At 48.5% G+C, this 16353-nt stretch overlaps 2 protein-coding genes across 4 annotated transcripts in view; both read right to left on the reverse strand.

The window, feature by feature from the left end:
* Positions 1-668: 668 nt before the first annotated feature.
* Positions 669-13569, reverse strand: rusc2 (RUN and SH3 domain containing 2). 3 transcript variants are annotated; one of them, XM_044025222.1, is made up of 13 exons: positions 13368-13569; positions 9060-10743; positions 8334-8892; positions 7153-7755; positions 5539-5736; positions 5168-5320; positions 4863-4939; positions 4407-4581; positions 3144-3249; positions 3011-3057; positions 1898-2741; positions 1618-1773; positions 669-1453 (listed from the first exon to the last, which is right to left on the reverse strand). In XM_044025222.1, exons 2-13 carry the CDS (start codon positions 10596-10598, stop codon positions 1228-1230), a joined length of 4683 nt encoding a protein of 1560 aa, XP_043881157.1. In that variant the 5' UTR covers positions 10599-10743; positions 13368-13569; the 3' UTR covers positions 669-1227. The 3 variants fall into 3 exon arrangements, with proteins under 3 accessions (XP_043881157.1, XP_043881156.1, XP_043881158.1); XM_044025221.1 differs by having other exon boundaries at positions 5533-5736; XM_044025223.1 differs by lacking the exon at positions 5539-5736.
* Positions 13570-14103: 534 nt separating this feature from the next.
* Positions 14104-16353, reverse strand: part of LOC122769402 (selenocysteine insertion sequence-binding protein 2-like) — a 7906-nt gene continuing 5656 nt past the window's right edge. Inside the window, exon 19 of the mRNA XM_044025918.1 lies at positions 14104-14877. Coding sequence (XP_043881853.1) covers positions 14765-14877 — 113 coding nt within the window. The 3' untranslated portion in view covers positions 14104-14764. The remainder of the gene's footprint in view (positions 14878-16353) is intronic.

A 16353-nucleotide genomic window follows, 5' to 3' on the forward strand; every position in this document is an offset into this window, starting at 1 on the left:
TGATCGTTCACTGACCTCTGAACTAAGAATAATGACACACACACACACACTGATCGTTCACCTCACTGACTCACACACACACTGATCGTTCACTGACCTCTGAACTAAGAATGACTCACTCACACACACACTGTGATCGTTCACTGACCTCTGAACTAAGAATGACTGTCACACACACACACACCGTTCACTGACCTCTGAACTAAGAATAATGACTCTCACTCACACACACACACACTGTGATGCGTTCACTGACCTCTGAACTAAGAATAATGACTCTCACTCACACACACACACACACTGTGATCACGTTCATGACCTCTGAAATGACTCTCACTCACACACACACACTGTGATCGTTCACTGACCTCTGAACTAAGAATGACTCTCACACACACACTGTGATGCGTTCACTGACCTCTGAACTAAGAATGACTCTCACTCACACACACACACACTGTGATCGTTCACTGACCTCTGAACTAAGAATAATGACTCTCACTCACACACACACACACTGTGATCGTTCACTGACCTCTGAACTAAGAATAATGACTCTCACTCCACACACACACACACTGTGATCGTTCACTGACCTCTGAACTAAGAATAATGACTCTCACTCACACACACACACTGTGATGCGTTCACTGACCTCTGAACTAAGAATAATGACTCTCACTCACACACACACACACTGTGATGCGTTCACTGACCTCTGAACTAAGAATAACTCTGTACTAAGAATCATGCTGAAACAGAGGACAAGACGTCGTCTTCATTTCTCTGAACCAGTGTAAAAACTGCAGGAGGCCATGCAGGGGCGTCTCAAAGACTATGGGGGCCCCATGTCCCCTTCACCTGGGGCCCCTTCATGAAACATAAGAGTTTTCTAAAGTAATTTATGATGAAAACACGTGTTTCTCTTCTCTTTGATCACGCTGTTTACTAAACTACACGACAGTGAGCTGAGACTCAAGTAAACAACGTAACAACATCATCATCATCACCATCGTCATCATCATCACCACCATCATCTAAGACAAGGAAATCATCAGCTGAGCAGAGTCCAGGGACAACAGCCACACAGGAAGTGACACAGGAAGTGACCATGTGTCAGCTGGAAGCAAAGAAGAAGAAGTTGAGATTTTGTTTTTTCTTGGTGTTCATGCAGACGTGAGCTCCTGTTTCACTCGTCATGCTTCTTCATCTTCATCTTCATCTCTTCTACACGTCCTCTTCATCACCGCTGAGCTTCACAGCAGCGTCCTCCAGGTTGTCCTGCCGGTTGTTCAGGGTGACGTATACAATGGGGACTAATCCGTGGGTGGAGCCCAGTGAGCAGAGCAGCCAATCAGGATGGGCCCTGCTGATGACTCGCAGGACGTCGCCCTTGTTGAAGCTCAGCTGACCGCGCTCTGTCGCTATGTGGTGACACAGAGCTCGCACTTCACTAAGGAAACACAAGGGGGCGCAGACTGTCCATTAACTGACCACTGATCAATAACATATATCCAGCTGTTTAGATGAGAGATCACTCACTCAATCTATCAATTTATCAATCAGGTGAAAATAAACTGAATGTTTTATTTGTCATGTCGGTGTGAGGTCAGTTACCATGGAGACGGTTGTTTGGCTTCAGGTTGTTGTGGTGGCGTCACGATGTGAGTGACAGCTGTCGGAGGCTCCGCCTTCTTCCCACTTCCCGCTCCGATGGTGTGAACGACGAGGTCGAGCACGGAGCGATCGAGAGCGAGCCAGCCTGACGGCGGCCTGACGAGAGACACGCAGTAACATGACTGACCTGAGGGAGGCGCTGCCCCTGCTGCTGAGAACCTTTCTGTTCTTATATTATTGTAATGATAATAATGTACACACACACTCTGACTGAGCTCACCTTGTCTTCTGGCCCCGCCCCCTAAGCCCTGGCCCCTCCCATGGGCTGGATCCAAACAGCCTGCTCCAGCGCAGACAGCTGGTCTCCGGTCCAGCAGGTGGAGCTGTGGGGCTGAGGACAGACTCTGGAGGACTGCCCATCCACGACGGTCTCCTTCTCTGTCCACATGACTCCTCACTGCTGCTTCTGAAGCCCTCCCCCTCTGGGCGTGACTCCGCCCCCTCCACCACTCCTTCTCTGGTGGGCGGGGCTTGACCACGTCGTCTCTCCGTGGACTTCTTGATGAACTTGGTCTTCTCATTGGATTTGTCGATGTAGACCTGAGAGGACTGCATCAGCTGATACCACCAGCCCGCCTGCCGCCGCTGACGCCCCTCCTCTGACTCCTCCCCCTCTTTTCTGCTCCTCCTCTCTTCCTGTCCCACACCTGTCTCTCTCCGCTCACCTGTTGTCTCCTCACTTCCTGCTCCCTCCATCCTCCTCCTGCTCCTCGCTCCCTCCATCCTCGGCCACGTCCCCTCTCGTCTAAGCCCCGCCCTCTCCGCCTTCGTCTCTCCGCTCGTGTTTCTGACCATTTCGCTGACCGTGGCACTCCATCCTCTCATGAGCTGGAAGGTGGAGCGAGCTGATTGGTCGACTCTCTGGCCCGCTGAACACAGCTGCTCCTTACAACGCATGTGCTCCGCCCCCTTCTGGAGAAGGTGTGGCTCAAAGAGCAGGTCCAGGTCAAAGGGGAGGAGCGACAATGGCTGCAGAAGGAGGAGGAGCTCCTGAAAGACCAGGCGGAAGGGCCCCTGCGACAGCGGCAGGAAACCCCACGGATTATAATGAGCTGCGATTATATCTAAAAGACAAAGAAACAAAGAAAGGCGATTTAATGGCTGACTTAGAGGGGAGGAGCCAACACAGCTGCCCATCATCCCTGAACCAAAACATATCCCATAATTCACTGCGTCTGTGATGACAATGGCATCTTAGACCACAGCATGACTCTGCGAAAATGCTGCAGTCTAATGTCTGAGACGGTGGCATTTTAGCTGAGTCATGCTGTTTAATGTCTGTGAGTCTGTGACGAGAGATGATGTCACAGATGATGACGATGATGTCACAGACCTTCGTGTGTGTGCAGATGACTGAACCAGAACTCCAGAGATTTCAGACTGAAACAGAAGAAAATGTAAAGCTTTGATTCTTCTGAAGATGAAGATGAAACATTTGAAGAAGAAGAAGAAGAAGAAGAACTCACTTCAGGAGACCAAAGATGAAGGCGTTCATCCTCATGGTGGCGCTGCTGAGCTCCGAGAACTGACTCACCTTAGAGAACAAGGTGTGAAGGACACGAGTGGACGGACCTGAGGACACAGGACATCACATGACCTCGTGGTTACGTCACAAGATGCTGTGCTTATGTCATGTGACGCCATGGACGCTCATGAGTGGACAGACGCTTGTGAGTGGACAGACAGAAGCGATGGACGCTCGTGAGTGGACAGACAGACGCTCGTGAGTGGAAAGACAGACGCGACTGACGCTTGTGAGTGGACTGACAGATGCTCGTGAGAGGACAGGCGCGACGGGGACTGTGAGTGGACAGACAGACGCGACTGGACGCGGAGTGGACAGACAGACATGATGGACGGAGTGGACAGACAGATGCGTGATTGGACAGACAGACGGATGGATGAGTGGATAGACAGACGTGATGGACGCAGTGGATGACAGACGGCGCCAGACAGTGGACAGACATGACGGACGCTTGTGAGTGGACAGACAGATTGGTGACAGACGACGCCAGTGGACAGACAGGCGCGTGAGTGGACAGACAGACGCTACGAGTGGACAGACAGACGTGATGAACGGAGACAGACAGACATGATGGACGCTTGAGTGGGACAGAGACAGACGCTGGCGGAGTGGCAGTTGGACGATTGGAGTGGACAGACAGATGCTCGTGATTGGACAGACAGACGGATGGACGTGAGTGGATAGACAGGACGGATGCTGTGGACAGACAGATGCGACGGCGAGTGGATAGACAGACGCAAACGCCGACAGACGGACAGAGGACGACGAGTGGACAGTGGACAGACAGACGTGATGAACGCCACACGGAGTGGACGAGACAGACATGATGGACGCTTGTGAGTGGACAGACAGATGCTCGTGATTGAACAGACAGACTACGACGGAGTGGACAGACAGGCGACAGACGTGAGTGGACAGACAGACGGATGAACGCGGAGTGGACAGACAGACATGATGGACTTGTGAGTGGACAGACAGATGTGTGACAGACAGACGACAGACGCCCGGAGGGACAGACAGACGGATGAACGAGGACAGACAGACATGATGGATGCTTGTGTGGACAGACAGATGCTCGTGAGTGGACAGACAGACGCGACAGACGCTCGTGAGTGGACAGACAGACATGATGGACGCTTGTGAGTGGACAGACAGACGCGATCTCTGATGTGATGAAGAGCAGCTTCCTCCTCCTCTTCCTCACCCAGCTGAGTGGACGTCTCCACCAGAGTCCAGGGCCGACAGCGGCGCTGACCGACGATCAGATCGAGCACAAACGCCTTCAGCCCGTCCTGCAGCACGTCACAGAGGGCGGGGCAAAGGTACTTCAGGATCAGGTGACCCACGTTAGGACTCACACAGCTGTTCCCCAGCTTGGCCTGAAACAGAGACACAGAGACACTTTATAACCTGTGTCCATTCAGAAAGAAAGTCTCCTGATTCATGTTGTAAAGCACACACACACACACACACACTCAGCTGCTCCTCTGCTGCCTCGTGTGGTCACTTTGTGTCACTGAGGTCAATCTAAACGTTGGATTTCAAACACTGAAGAGACAAAATCACACTTGAACTGATTGATGGAGGCAGCAGTGTGTGTGTGTGTGTGTGTGTGTGTGTGTGAGACACGTGATCATGTGACGCAGAGACTGTCTCTCACCTTCACGTCTGCGTCTCGACTGGTGCTAAAATGAGCCACGATCAGATCCACGGCTCTGTTCACAGCTTTCACCAGAGCTGAGGGACAGAGGTGAGACACAGTGAGACAGACAGACAGACAGGCAGACAGGCAAGACATCACCTTTAATCATTGAAACAACTTTAAATCCACACACTGGTTTTAAACTTTGATCTTTAGTCAAGGTTAAAGGTACAGTTACTCATTTGTTTCTCGTCATAAATGTTTATAAATGAGGCGTCTGTCGTCATGACAACACCCACACACACACACACACACACACTCACCTCTCTTCTGTGTCAGGTCCACAGAAACATAAGACTGTGATGAGGAGGAGGACAGTGATGAAGACGAGGTGTCAGGAGAGAGACAAAATTCTTCTGGAGGTTTTTCAGACAGAGAGAAATAATCTGGAAGGAAGTCGCTCTTCACTGATGAGCCTGTGCACACACACACACGCACGCACACGCACACACACACACACACACACACAAACAGAGAAAATATCGTCCATATGTGACACTTTCAACATTTTCTCAAAGTTTATAAACAAACCAAACGTAGATGTAGATTACAGAAAGAAGACTCCGCCCCTTTATGAATGTTCAATAATAACACAGTAATGGTGACATCGTTCACTGAAATTAACCACCAGCACCATGAAGTTGTCCCGGCCTGCAGCTAGAGGGCGCTGTGGGGAAATCAAACACGTTGCGTCTTGAGGGGCGTGGTCCCGCTGCTCGCTGTGGTTCAGCGTTAGCGCACAGGAAGTTGGATCCACAGACTCGCTCCACACTCAGAGGGTTCTGGCGCCGGTACTCCCTCCATTTCAGAGCTTGGGGAGAGAGATGGTGCGCTGAGGGGAGGGGGCGGGGTTAAGACCGTGGTGAGGGGTGGGGTTAAAGACGGATGAGAGAGGAAAAGGTGGAAAAGATGAAGGGAGGAAGGATGAAGGTGAAGAGAAGGTTCATGAAGAGAGAGAAGAAAGGGACGAATAAGAACAAGGAGCAGAAGATCAAAGAGACGCCTTCAGAGACGCAGAAGATCAAAGAGACGCCTTCAGAGACGCCATCAGAGACGCCATCAGTGACGCCATCAGAGACGCCTTCAGAGACGATCGCATCAGTGATCAGTGACGCCATCAGTGATGTCATCACGAGACGCCATCAGTGACGCCATCAGTGACGCTATCAGTGATGATCAGTGACGCCATCAGTGACGCATCAGTGACGCATCAGTGATGTCAATCAGACGCACGAGACGCCATCAGAGACGCCAGAGACGCATCAGTGACGCCATCAGAGACGCTTTCAGAGACGCTATCAGAGACGCCATCAGTGACGCATCAGACGCCATCAGTGACTCCATCAGTGACGCTATCAGTGATGTCATCAGAGACGCCATCAGTGACGCCATCAGACGCCATCAGTGATTATCAGAGACGCCTTCAGAGACGCTATCAGTGACGCCTATCAGAGACGCCATCAGTGACGCCATCAGAGACGCTTTCAGAGACGCCAGAGACGATCGACCATCAGAGTGACGCATCATCAGAGACGCTTATCAGACGCTTTAGAGACGCTATCAGAGACGCTATCAGACGCCATCAGTGACGCATCAGTGACGCTATCAGTGATGTCATCAGAGACGCATCAGACGACGACGTCATCAGTGACGCCATCAGAGACGCTTTCAGAGACGCTATCAGACGCCATGACGCTTCAGAGACGCTTCAGACGTGAGACGCTATCAGAGACGCCATCAGACGCCATCAGTGACGCATCAGAGACGCCATCAGAGACGCTATCAGAGACGCTATCAGACCATCAGAGACGCCATCAGAGACGCCATCAGACGCCATCAGAGACGCCATCAGATCAGAGACGTCATCAGTGACGCCATCAGAGATGTCATCAGTGACGTCATCAGTGACGCCATCAGAGACACCATCAGACGTCATCAGTGACGCCATCAGTGACGCCATCAGACGTCATCAGTGACGTCATCAGTGACGTCATCAGAGACGTCATCAGAGACGCCATCAGACGTCATCAGTGACGCCATCAGAGACGCCATCAGAGACGTCATCAGAGACGCCATCAGACGTCATCAGAGACGTCATCAGAGACGCGTTCAGAGATATCATCTCCCTCTCTCCGTCTGTCTCTCTCTCGCTCTCTGTCTGTCTCATTGCCTTTTATTTGTGTGACGTATCTTACTCTCTGTGACCACTGGTGGCGCTCTACTCCATAATGACCACTTTAGATCATACCATTATGTGTTCTGGCTCCGCCTCCATGTTTTCCAGACTCCGCGTAGCTCAGTGGACTCAGAGGGGGCGGGGCTCCACAGTGGAACGTCGTCAGTGGCTGTGGCACCGCCCCTCTCTTAATGGTCAGAGATGGAGGAGGATTTTGTGGTAACGGTGCTGACCTCGCCCCCTGTTTGGCCTGCAGAGGGGTGTGGGGGGGTGCAAGTAGCGCCGACAGGGAGCCGTCATGCGGTGGTGACGGCGGCTGAGAGCTCGTCTCAGAGCTCGATGCCCCCTGCAGACGGACTGGAGTGTAGCTTCCGAGAGGCGAGGGCCGAACTAAAGCGGGAGGAGGGTCCGCTGTCCTCAGAACTTTTCCAGCCTCACAGACCGGACCTCCAGAACCTGGATCTGAACCAGAACCTGGGGAGGAGGCGGAGTCGCCACGAGTCTGCATCCCAGAGACAAAGGCTGAGAGCGGCGGCAGCACAGGTTTACACTGAGCAGCTTTACAAGTGAACTGGTGATGGAAGGTGAACGGCTGAATCGGCAGAGATGTGGGACGTTGGTCGCGACTGTACCGCACCACCGCCACTGGGGGGCAGTGTGAGGAGGTGGAGACACCTGGAGCCAACACAAACACAAACAAACACAACTTTAATATTCAGACCAATCAATCAATTGATCATGTACAGGCAGGCACACACACACACACACACACACACACAGACAGACAGTGACTGGACCTGGAGCCAGAGGAAACAGCAGCGAGGAGTAGAAACTGCTTCTGTGTGTGTGTGTGTGTGTGTGTGTGCGCGTGTGTCAACAGTGTTGCACAAGATGTTTGTCGTTGCAGCCTAACAATGTCACCGGAGCTGGGTGCAGTGTTGTCTTTGACCAGAGGGGGCAATACTGAACTGGTTACAAACATCTCCTCTCCTCTCCTCTCTCCTTATCTCCTTACCTCCTAACTCTAACTAATTAGGAACCAAAACTATTTTCATATCAAAGATTTGATAACATTTGTTTTAAGAATGTAAAATATGCCAATATTCATACTTTTTCATATTATATTTACATTATATCATAATAAATATGATATATTATAATATATTTTATTTATTATGATATATTATAATATATATTAGATTTCATGTTATACCATAAATATATTATATGTTATATATGACATGATGACATACCTTCAGCCTCGGTGTGGCTCTCCCTGGCTGCCTCCAGGTGGCGCTCCATGCTGCCATGGCTATAACACCTGGTGAAGGTGACAGGTGAGAGGCTCCGCCTTTCGGCCTCCACACGCTGTTCCAGGATTGGAGAGAAATCCACAGAGGAGTGAGAGTGGGCGGAGTAGGTGGAGGAGAAAAGGTCTGCGGCCACCTTTGATGACGGCGACCCCCCCGCTCCTCCATTTCGTCTTTTACTTCTGGCGATTTCTGCAAAGGAAGTGACCCGTGGGGGAGGAGGCGGGGCCGGGGAGGTGCCTTCGCTGAGTCGGACCGGGCAGCTCAACATTCGCTCCAGAGATCCGAGACGAGGAGATGGAGATTTGTCCAGGTTACGATCGTAGCTGCGTGAACGTGGACGACTTCCAGAACAGGCTCCTCCAATGACGTTCCGGCCAATCACAGGGGGGGAGGTGTTGACATATACCTGACCCTGAATCATTGGAGAAGGAGCTCCAGCACCTCCTGCTGCTTGATTCTTCATCTTCTCCTCCTCCTCCTCCTCATTGTTTTTTTCTTTCTGAAAAACACACACAGACAGACAGACAGACAGACAGACACACAAACACGCACGCACACAGACAGACAGACAAACACACACAGGGAGACAGAATTTAAACTTTATCTTTATGTCACAGTGATGTCACAGTGATGTCACAGTGATGTCACAGGTGATGTCACACTCACCTGTGGCGACGGTCTCCTTTCGTCCTCCTCGTTCACGTCGCTCTGACCCGCTTCCTGTCTGAACAGGAAGTACTCGCTGGGCTGTGTGGGGGTGGGGCTTCCTCTGCTGTGTTCATCAGAGCAGCTATTGACTGATGAGGGGGCGGGGCTTGGTGAAGACTGGGACGAAAGGTCACAGGTCACCAGCTTGTAGTAGTTCTGGGTGGCGACGACCAGGCGGGCCTGGCTCTGCAGACAGGACGCCAGGTCACCTGACAACCCGGAGTGCGGAGGAAGGTACGAGTTGCAGTTGGCGTCGAGGTCCAGCGCCCCCTGGTGCTCCACTGAGCATGAGCAGGTGGAAGAGGTGGACAGGTGTGGCTCATGGATCAGAGGGAAGGCGTGGCCGGGGCAGGACGCTTGTTGTGTCGGCGACGGAGGTTCAGTCGGCGAGGTATGAAGGTCCAAATAAAAGGCCCCGCCCCCTGAGTCTGGCAGTTTTCCTGCAGGGTCAGAGGTCGGCGCGGTGCGGGAGTAATCCGGATCTGTGGAGCTGTTGAGGTTAGCGCGTGTGGACACTGGCGGCCTCTCCGGCACGCCGTTGTTCATCTTGTTGTAGATGGCGCTGAAATTGACGAGGACACCGTCTGAGCTGTTACAGGATGAGTCGCTGGCGTAACCGCGGTGACACGGTTCGGAGAAGGTTTCGGGGAAGTTGTGCGATAGCACGCAGCAGGAGCAGTGCTGCATCGATGAGCTCGACGAGTACGAGCCCGTCTTACTGCTCCGCCCACACCTCATCAGGTGATCGTCATCGTCTTCTTCATCGCCCCAGTCCTGCTCGCCACAGTCCATGGACATGTTGGAACCACTGCTGCCATGGCGACGCTGACGGTCCAGACCGAGGATGTCCAGGTCTTCCAGGTGAGTGGAAAGATCTGAGGCCCCGCCCCTCAGGGACTCGTGGCTGCTTCCCCGTACTGAACCGTGTAACACAAACGGCCCTGACGCAAAGTCCAGGTCGTGCAGGTGGAAAGGAGCGAGGGCGGGGCTAGTGTCGCCGTGGAGGTGAAAGGAGGAGTCCTCGAAGTAACTGTTGAAGTCATCGGCGTCCCCCTCGTCGTCTTCTTCGTCCTTGGCGTTCAGCAGGAACGGGTTGTGGCGCAGTGGGTTCCTGTTTCTCGGTTTGGCTCGTGGTAGCGTGTGAGCTGTGATCAGCTGATCCTCGGAATTGCTTGAAGTAAACGATGAGTCATCACTCATCATGCCGCCGCCTCCTCTGTCGCCACGCTCTCGTCCTGTGTGGGAGGAGCTGGAGCCCCTGGAGGTGTGGATCAGGCTGCTGTACAACAGCGCCTCCCTCTGGAGGACGTCTCTCTCTGGAAGTGAAGTGGTGCGGCTCAGGCCCAGGTTCTCAGGTGAGCTGAACGGGTTGCTCCTCTTCAGTGAAACAGCATCGCAGCTGCCCCGTGGCCGCCGGCCCGACACCTGACAGTGCACCAGCGGAATGTGATGCACGATCAGTGTCTCGCCAGACAGTTTGGGAGAGCTGTCCATCATCCAGTAGGAGGAGGAGCTAAAGCACCATGCAGTGAAGGTGCAGATGATCTCAACGCTCACACTCCGCTTACTGGACCCAGTGCTGCGGCGCCGCCAGGGACAAGGACAGAAAGCGAGGAGACATGGACAGCATGGAGTGGGACATCTGCAGAAGACAAAACATCAGCAGAAGACAAAACATCAGCAAAAGACAAAACATCTGTAGAAGACTAAACATCTGCAGAAGACAAAACATCTGCAGAAGACAAAACATCAGCAAAAGACTAAACATCTGGAGAAGACTAAACATCTGGAGAAGACTAAACATCTGCAGAAGACTAAACATCTGAGAAGACTAAACATCAGCAGAAGAGCAGAAGACTAAACATCTGCAAAAACAAAACCTCAGCAGAAAACATCTGCAGAAGACTAAACATCAGAAGACTAAACATCAGCAGAAGACTAAACATCTGCAAAAACAAAACCTCAGCAGAAGACAAAACAGCAGAAGACAAAACATCTGCAGAAGACTAAACATCTACAGAAGACTAAACATCAGCAGAAGATAAAACATCTGCAGAAGACCAAACATCAGCAGAAGACAAAACATCTGCAAAACACAAAACTTCAGCAGAAGAAAAAACACCTGCAGAAGACAAAACATCTGCAGAAGACTAAACATCTACAGAAGACTAAACATCTGCAGAAGACTAAACATCTGCAGAAGACAAAACATCTGCAGAAGACTAAACATCAGCAGAAGACAAAACATCTGCAGAAAACTAAACATCAGCAGAAGACTGTGGGTGTGTGTATGTGTGTGAGAGGGAGGGAGAGAGAATAAGTGTGTATGTGTGTGTGAGAGAGAGAGAGAATAAGTGTGTGTGTGTGTGTGAGAGAGAGAGAGAATAAGTGTGTGTGTGTGTGAGAGAGAGAATAAGTGTGTGTGTGAGAGAATAAGTGTGTGTGTGTGTGTGAGAGAGAGAGAGAGAGAGAGAGAGAGAGAGAGAGAGAGAGAGAGAATAAGTGTGTGTGTGTGAGAGAGAGAGAGAGAGAGAGAATAAGTGTGTGTGTGTGTGAGAGAGAGAGAGAGAGAGAGAGAGAGAGAGAGAGAGAGAGAGAGAGAGAGAATAAGTGTGTGTGTCTGAATCAAAGCACTTTTGTTGGACACAAACAGCAAAAGAACCAAAGAGTCGTCTCACAACTGTAGCTCAGCCAATCACAGCTCATTCCACACGTTACCACACAAATGATGGAGAAAAGGGAGGGGAGACAGGAAGTGACCTTGTGAACCAGGTCACTGAGTTTTCAGTTCACAAAGAACGTTCTTACTTATGACAGAGTAAGTCAACTATTGTTATTATTATTATTATTATTATTATTATTATTGTTGTTATAAACCAGTGTCTACTGGTATCAAGTTAATGTTGACTAAAGTCCAGCTCATCTTAGTCAGACTAAGGGTTAGCTAACCCATACCTGGATCATGTGATTCATACTCTGATTACTCCTGCATACAAAAACTTAGTCAGACTAAAGTCCAGCTCACCTTAGTCAGACTAACATACCTGGATCATGTGATTCATAGTCTGATTACTCCTGCATATAAACACTTAGTCAGACTAAAGTCCAGCTCACCTTACTCAGACTAACATACCTGGATCATGTGATTTATACTCTGATTACTCCTGCATATAAACACTTAGTCAGACTAAAGTCCAGCTCACCTTAGTCAGACTAACATACCTGGATTATGTGCTTCATAGTCTGATTACTCCTGCATATAAACACTTAGTCAGACTAAAGTCAGATTTGTCCAAAATGTCCTCCCCGGGCTTTAACGACGTATTTATCAAAACAAATTTGACCAAGAGGAAGTACAGTCTGTCTACTTTCACAATAAAAGCCTGGAAGTGTTTCAATCGATAATCTGCTGCTGCATCATCTCCATCCCCCTCATCCTGTCCTCACAGGATATTTCATCATGATAATGTGATGTTTATTGATGATTATTGTTTATTATTAATGCATATGATGATTTAAGTTTTTATTCACAATTCTCTCAGATTAACTGAGATTACAGATTATGAGCAGAACTCATTGTTTCTGAAGATTTTCAATAATAAGGTGATTAGTTATTGATGTGGATCAATCAATCAATGACTCACTGTCACCAGCTGATGGAGTAAACAGAAGATGATGATGAGGATGATGATTGTGTTTAGTGATGAACAAACCACACACACACACGCGCGCGCGCACACAGGTTTTGCATTCTTAGTGAGGCCACTCAGAGACATAATACATTACATGTCATGTAGCACATTCCTTAACCTTTAACCTAAACCCAATTCTAACCCGAAAACCAGGTCTTAATCTTCAAAAAGCCTGTTCAAGTTGTGTGTTACATGTTGGACGCACGCGCGCGCACACACACAGAAAGGAATATTAGCCACACTGAGGAATATTAGCATTAGCACACACACCCACACCATAGGGCCAATAGCTGAGCTAACATGAGAACTAGCATCACTGCTAACATGACAACAGTGCTACCATGAGCGCGAGCCTCGGTGTGTGTGTGTGTGTGTGTGTGTGTGTTGTTTGGAAGCAGCGTGAGTCAAATATGACAAAGATGATGTCAGTGAATCACAGCGGCCTGTTTGTTTTCTCCTCCGTCTCTGCTCCCGTTTATAACGTCGTTAACATCGCAGTGATCGATCAGTGACAGGAGATTAAAGGAGGTAAAGGAGATTAAAGGAGATTAAAGGAGATTAAAGTCATACTCACAAACCGTTTCCTCTTCTCCAAAAACATTGACGGTGAGGACGACGATGCTGTGACTGCGCATCGCAGGATGATGGGCGTGGCCACAGCGATACGTCATTCTGATGTCACGGACTGACATTTGAGATTAACAGCAGTGAAATAAAATCAAAATAAACCATGAAAAATAAAGATCGTCGTCTTTGACTGAGCTGCTGTTTGTTTGACGCTCACGTGACCACAGTGTTTTATTTTAGTCCTTTAACAAGTTCCTGCTTCAACCACCAGAGGGCAACAACACCCCGTGTTCACTGCAGTGATGTTGTTTCCTTCATGTGAATTGACTTTAAAAACGTTTACAAAGAGCAGAGCATCAAATATTGTTCTGTTCTGAAATATGTCAATAAAAACACATATTTTATATTAACATATATATGTATATTAATCCCTTTACAGAAATTATTTCTCTGCATTCGACCCATCCTAGAACTAGGAGCAGCAGGCAGCCACACGGAGTAGCGCCCGGGGAGCAATGGGGGTTGGGTACCTTGCTCAGGGGTGGCCCAGCCCTTTTGACCTGGTGGGGACTTGAACCAGCGACCCTCCAGTTACGTAAGACACTTACAAGCAGTTACTTGGCCAGTACAGTTACTTGGCCACGGGATGCCCATAAATCAATATATCAATATATATCAATAAATCAATCAATAATCAGAGTTATACGTCGCCACAGTTACACAAAACAATAATAGAAATAATATGACAGGTCATTCCAGTTTTATTTCCTAAAATAGAAAAGATTAAATGACATCAGTTCATTAACAAAAGTGATTCATTTGTTTCACAGAAACAAAGTGTGTGTGTTTATCAGCAGTTCGAGTTTCACCTTTAATCCTTGAAGAAAAAGCCACTTAACATTAAGGCGTGGCCTTAAAATGCACAGAGACATGACATCACAGACTGACATTATCTGTTCAATCTACTTATCTAAAATGTCATGTGACTCACGTTTCAAATGTTTTCTCATGATGTCATCAAACATGGAACATATTAAATCTATGATTATAAACACCTGAAGTGTAGCTGCGTTGCTATGGAAACCTGCAGGTCAAATAATAAACACACACTGATGATGTAAACATGTTTTCCCATGATGCAATGCTTCAGGTTTACAGTTTGATTGACAGATGTGTTCCGTTTTTTTCTACAAGCTAAAACTTTATTTCACAGTTGAACAAAATAAGAAAGTGATCAATGAATATTTAGCCTCCTCCTCTATTACATCACTTCCTGTTAACACAAAATCACATTATTGATCACAACCTGAACAGATCTGTTTTCTGATTGGTTCAGAGACATCACATGATTAAACCCAGCCCACTTTCTTCTTCACTGGAGTTCCTTCCCCATCTTCACCTCCGTCAGCTCTCCTCCTCTTCAGTGTTTTTGTCACAATCTTCATTTTTGTGCAAACACAATGAGTCTAGCGCCACCTGGTTTTTCTCTTTCACCAACATTTTCCTCCATAGCTTTACTGAAAGAAGAAGAAAATATAAATTCCATTTTACTTTCAAATGTGCACGACCTTCAGAGGTCACACCTCAGTGAGGGACTGATTCCCAGATATAACAACTGCGAGCATTTTTTTTAAAAGTCACTGGTCCTTTCTCAATATTCAATGAGTATATAGTATACAAGTATCTACTTGTATACTTGAGAAGTACGAGTGAAGTTACGCTCAAGTCGCCACCAAAACCATGGATGTATTATAAGAACTGGATAGAGCTCCGCCCCTTTGGCTGCGTTCATTCCTCTGGAGTTGCTCACTCAGCGCATTTGCCAAAAAAGTTTTGGATTTCCTGGTTTATTTCCGGGTTGTGCGGCACACGGAGCATGTGCAGCAGTGTTACTCCCAGAATGCCTCTGGCTCTGTGAACGAGCCGTCCTCGTTCTCGACTCGCTCGGCGCGTCCATGAACAGTGAAAGGCATGATGGGAGTACGCTACTGATGTGAGTGAGCAGATTTCATGAATACTTCGGTCTTTAAACCATGGATTTGTAGATGAATGTTGTGAAAACAAGTGAAAATAGTGTTAAAATGAACAATTTAATTAGTTTATATGTGTTGTTACAGGAATGATGCCGTTTTCTTCCATTCACTGATATACTGTATGCTAATCACTGTCACATGACTCAGGGATTTTATATTTTATTGTCCAAAAAAATAATGACAACATGAAGTACGTTATGATGATTAAAAAAACAATGTCGGCAGTTTACAAATGAAGCTAACTTATCATTATAATTCCAATATATGACAAATATAATAATCATCAAATATTAAAATAAACCTGCAGACTCACCATCATATTATTAGGAACAATAACAACGTGTTAAAGGTCATTCTTTCACTCTAATTCATGTGTTCATCACATTTATCAGTAACTTGAGCCAATCGTGACGATAAGACATCAGTGGTGAAGTGAGCCATCACACTGTCATCAGTGTTCACCATGTCAGGATGAATCCATACAGCAGATCGTTAATGCATTCATAATAAGTTTGAAATAAATCCTCATGAGCGACGAATAAATGACTAAGTGCTGTGTTTGTACGCACCTGTGACGTCACATGACCGCGCTGTGTTTGTACGCACCTGTGACGTCACATGACCGCGCTGTGCTGTGTTTGTACGCACCTGTGACGTCACATGACCGCGCTGTGCTGTGTCTGTACGCACCTGTGACGTCACATGACCGCGCTGTGCTGTGTTTGTACGCACCAGTGACGTCACATGACCGCGCTGTGCTGTGTTTGTACGCACCTGTGACGTCACATGACCGCGCTGTGCTTTGCTCGTACACACCTGTGACGTCACATGACCGCGCTGTGTTTGTACGCACCTGTGACGTCACATGACCGCGCTGTGTTTGTACGCACCTGTGACGTCACATGACCGCGCTGTGCTGTGTTTGTACGCACCTGTGACGTCACATGACCGCGCTGTGCT

This window comes from Solea senegalensis, linkage group LG5 (assembly GCF_019176455.1).
Source record: "Solea senegalensis isolate Sse05_10M linkage group LG5, IFAPA_SoseM_1, whole genome shotgun sequence".
NCBI lineage: Eukaryota > Metazoa > Chordata > Actinopteri > Pleuronectiformes > Soleidae > Solea > Solea senegalensis.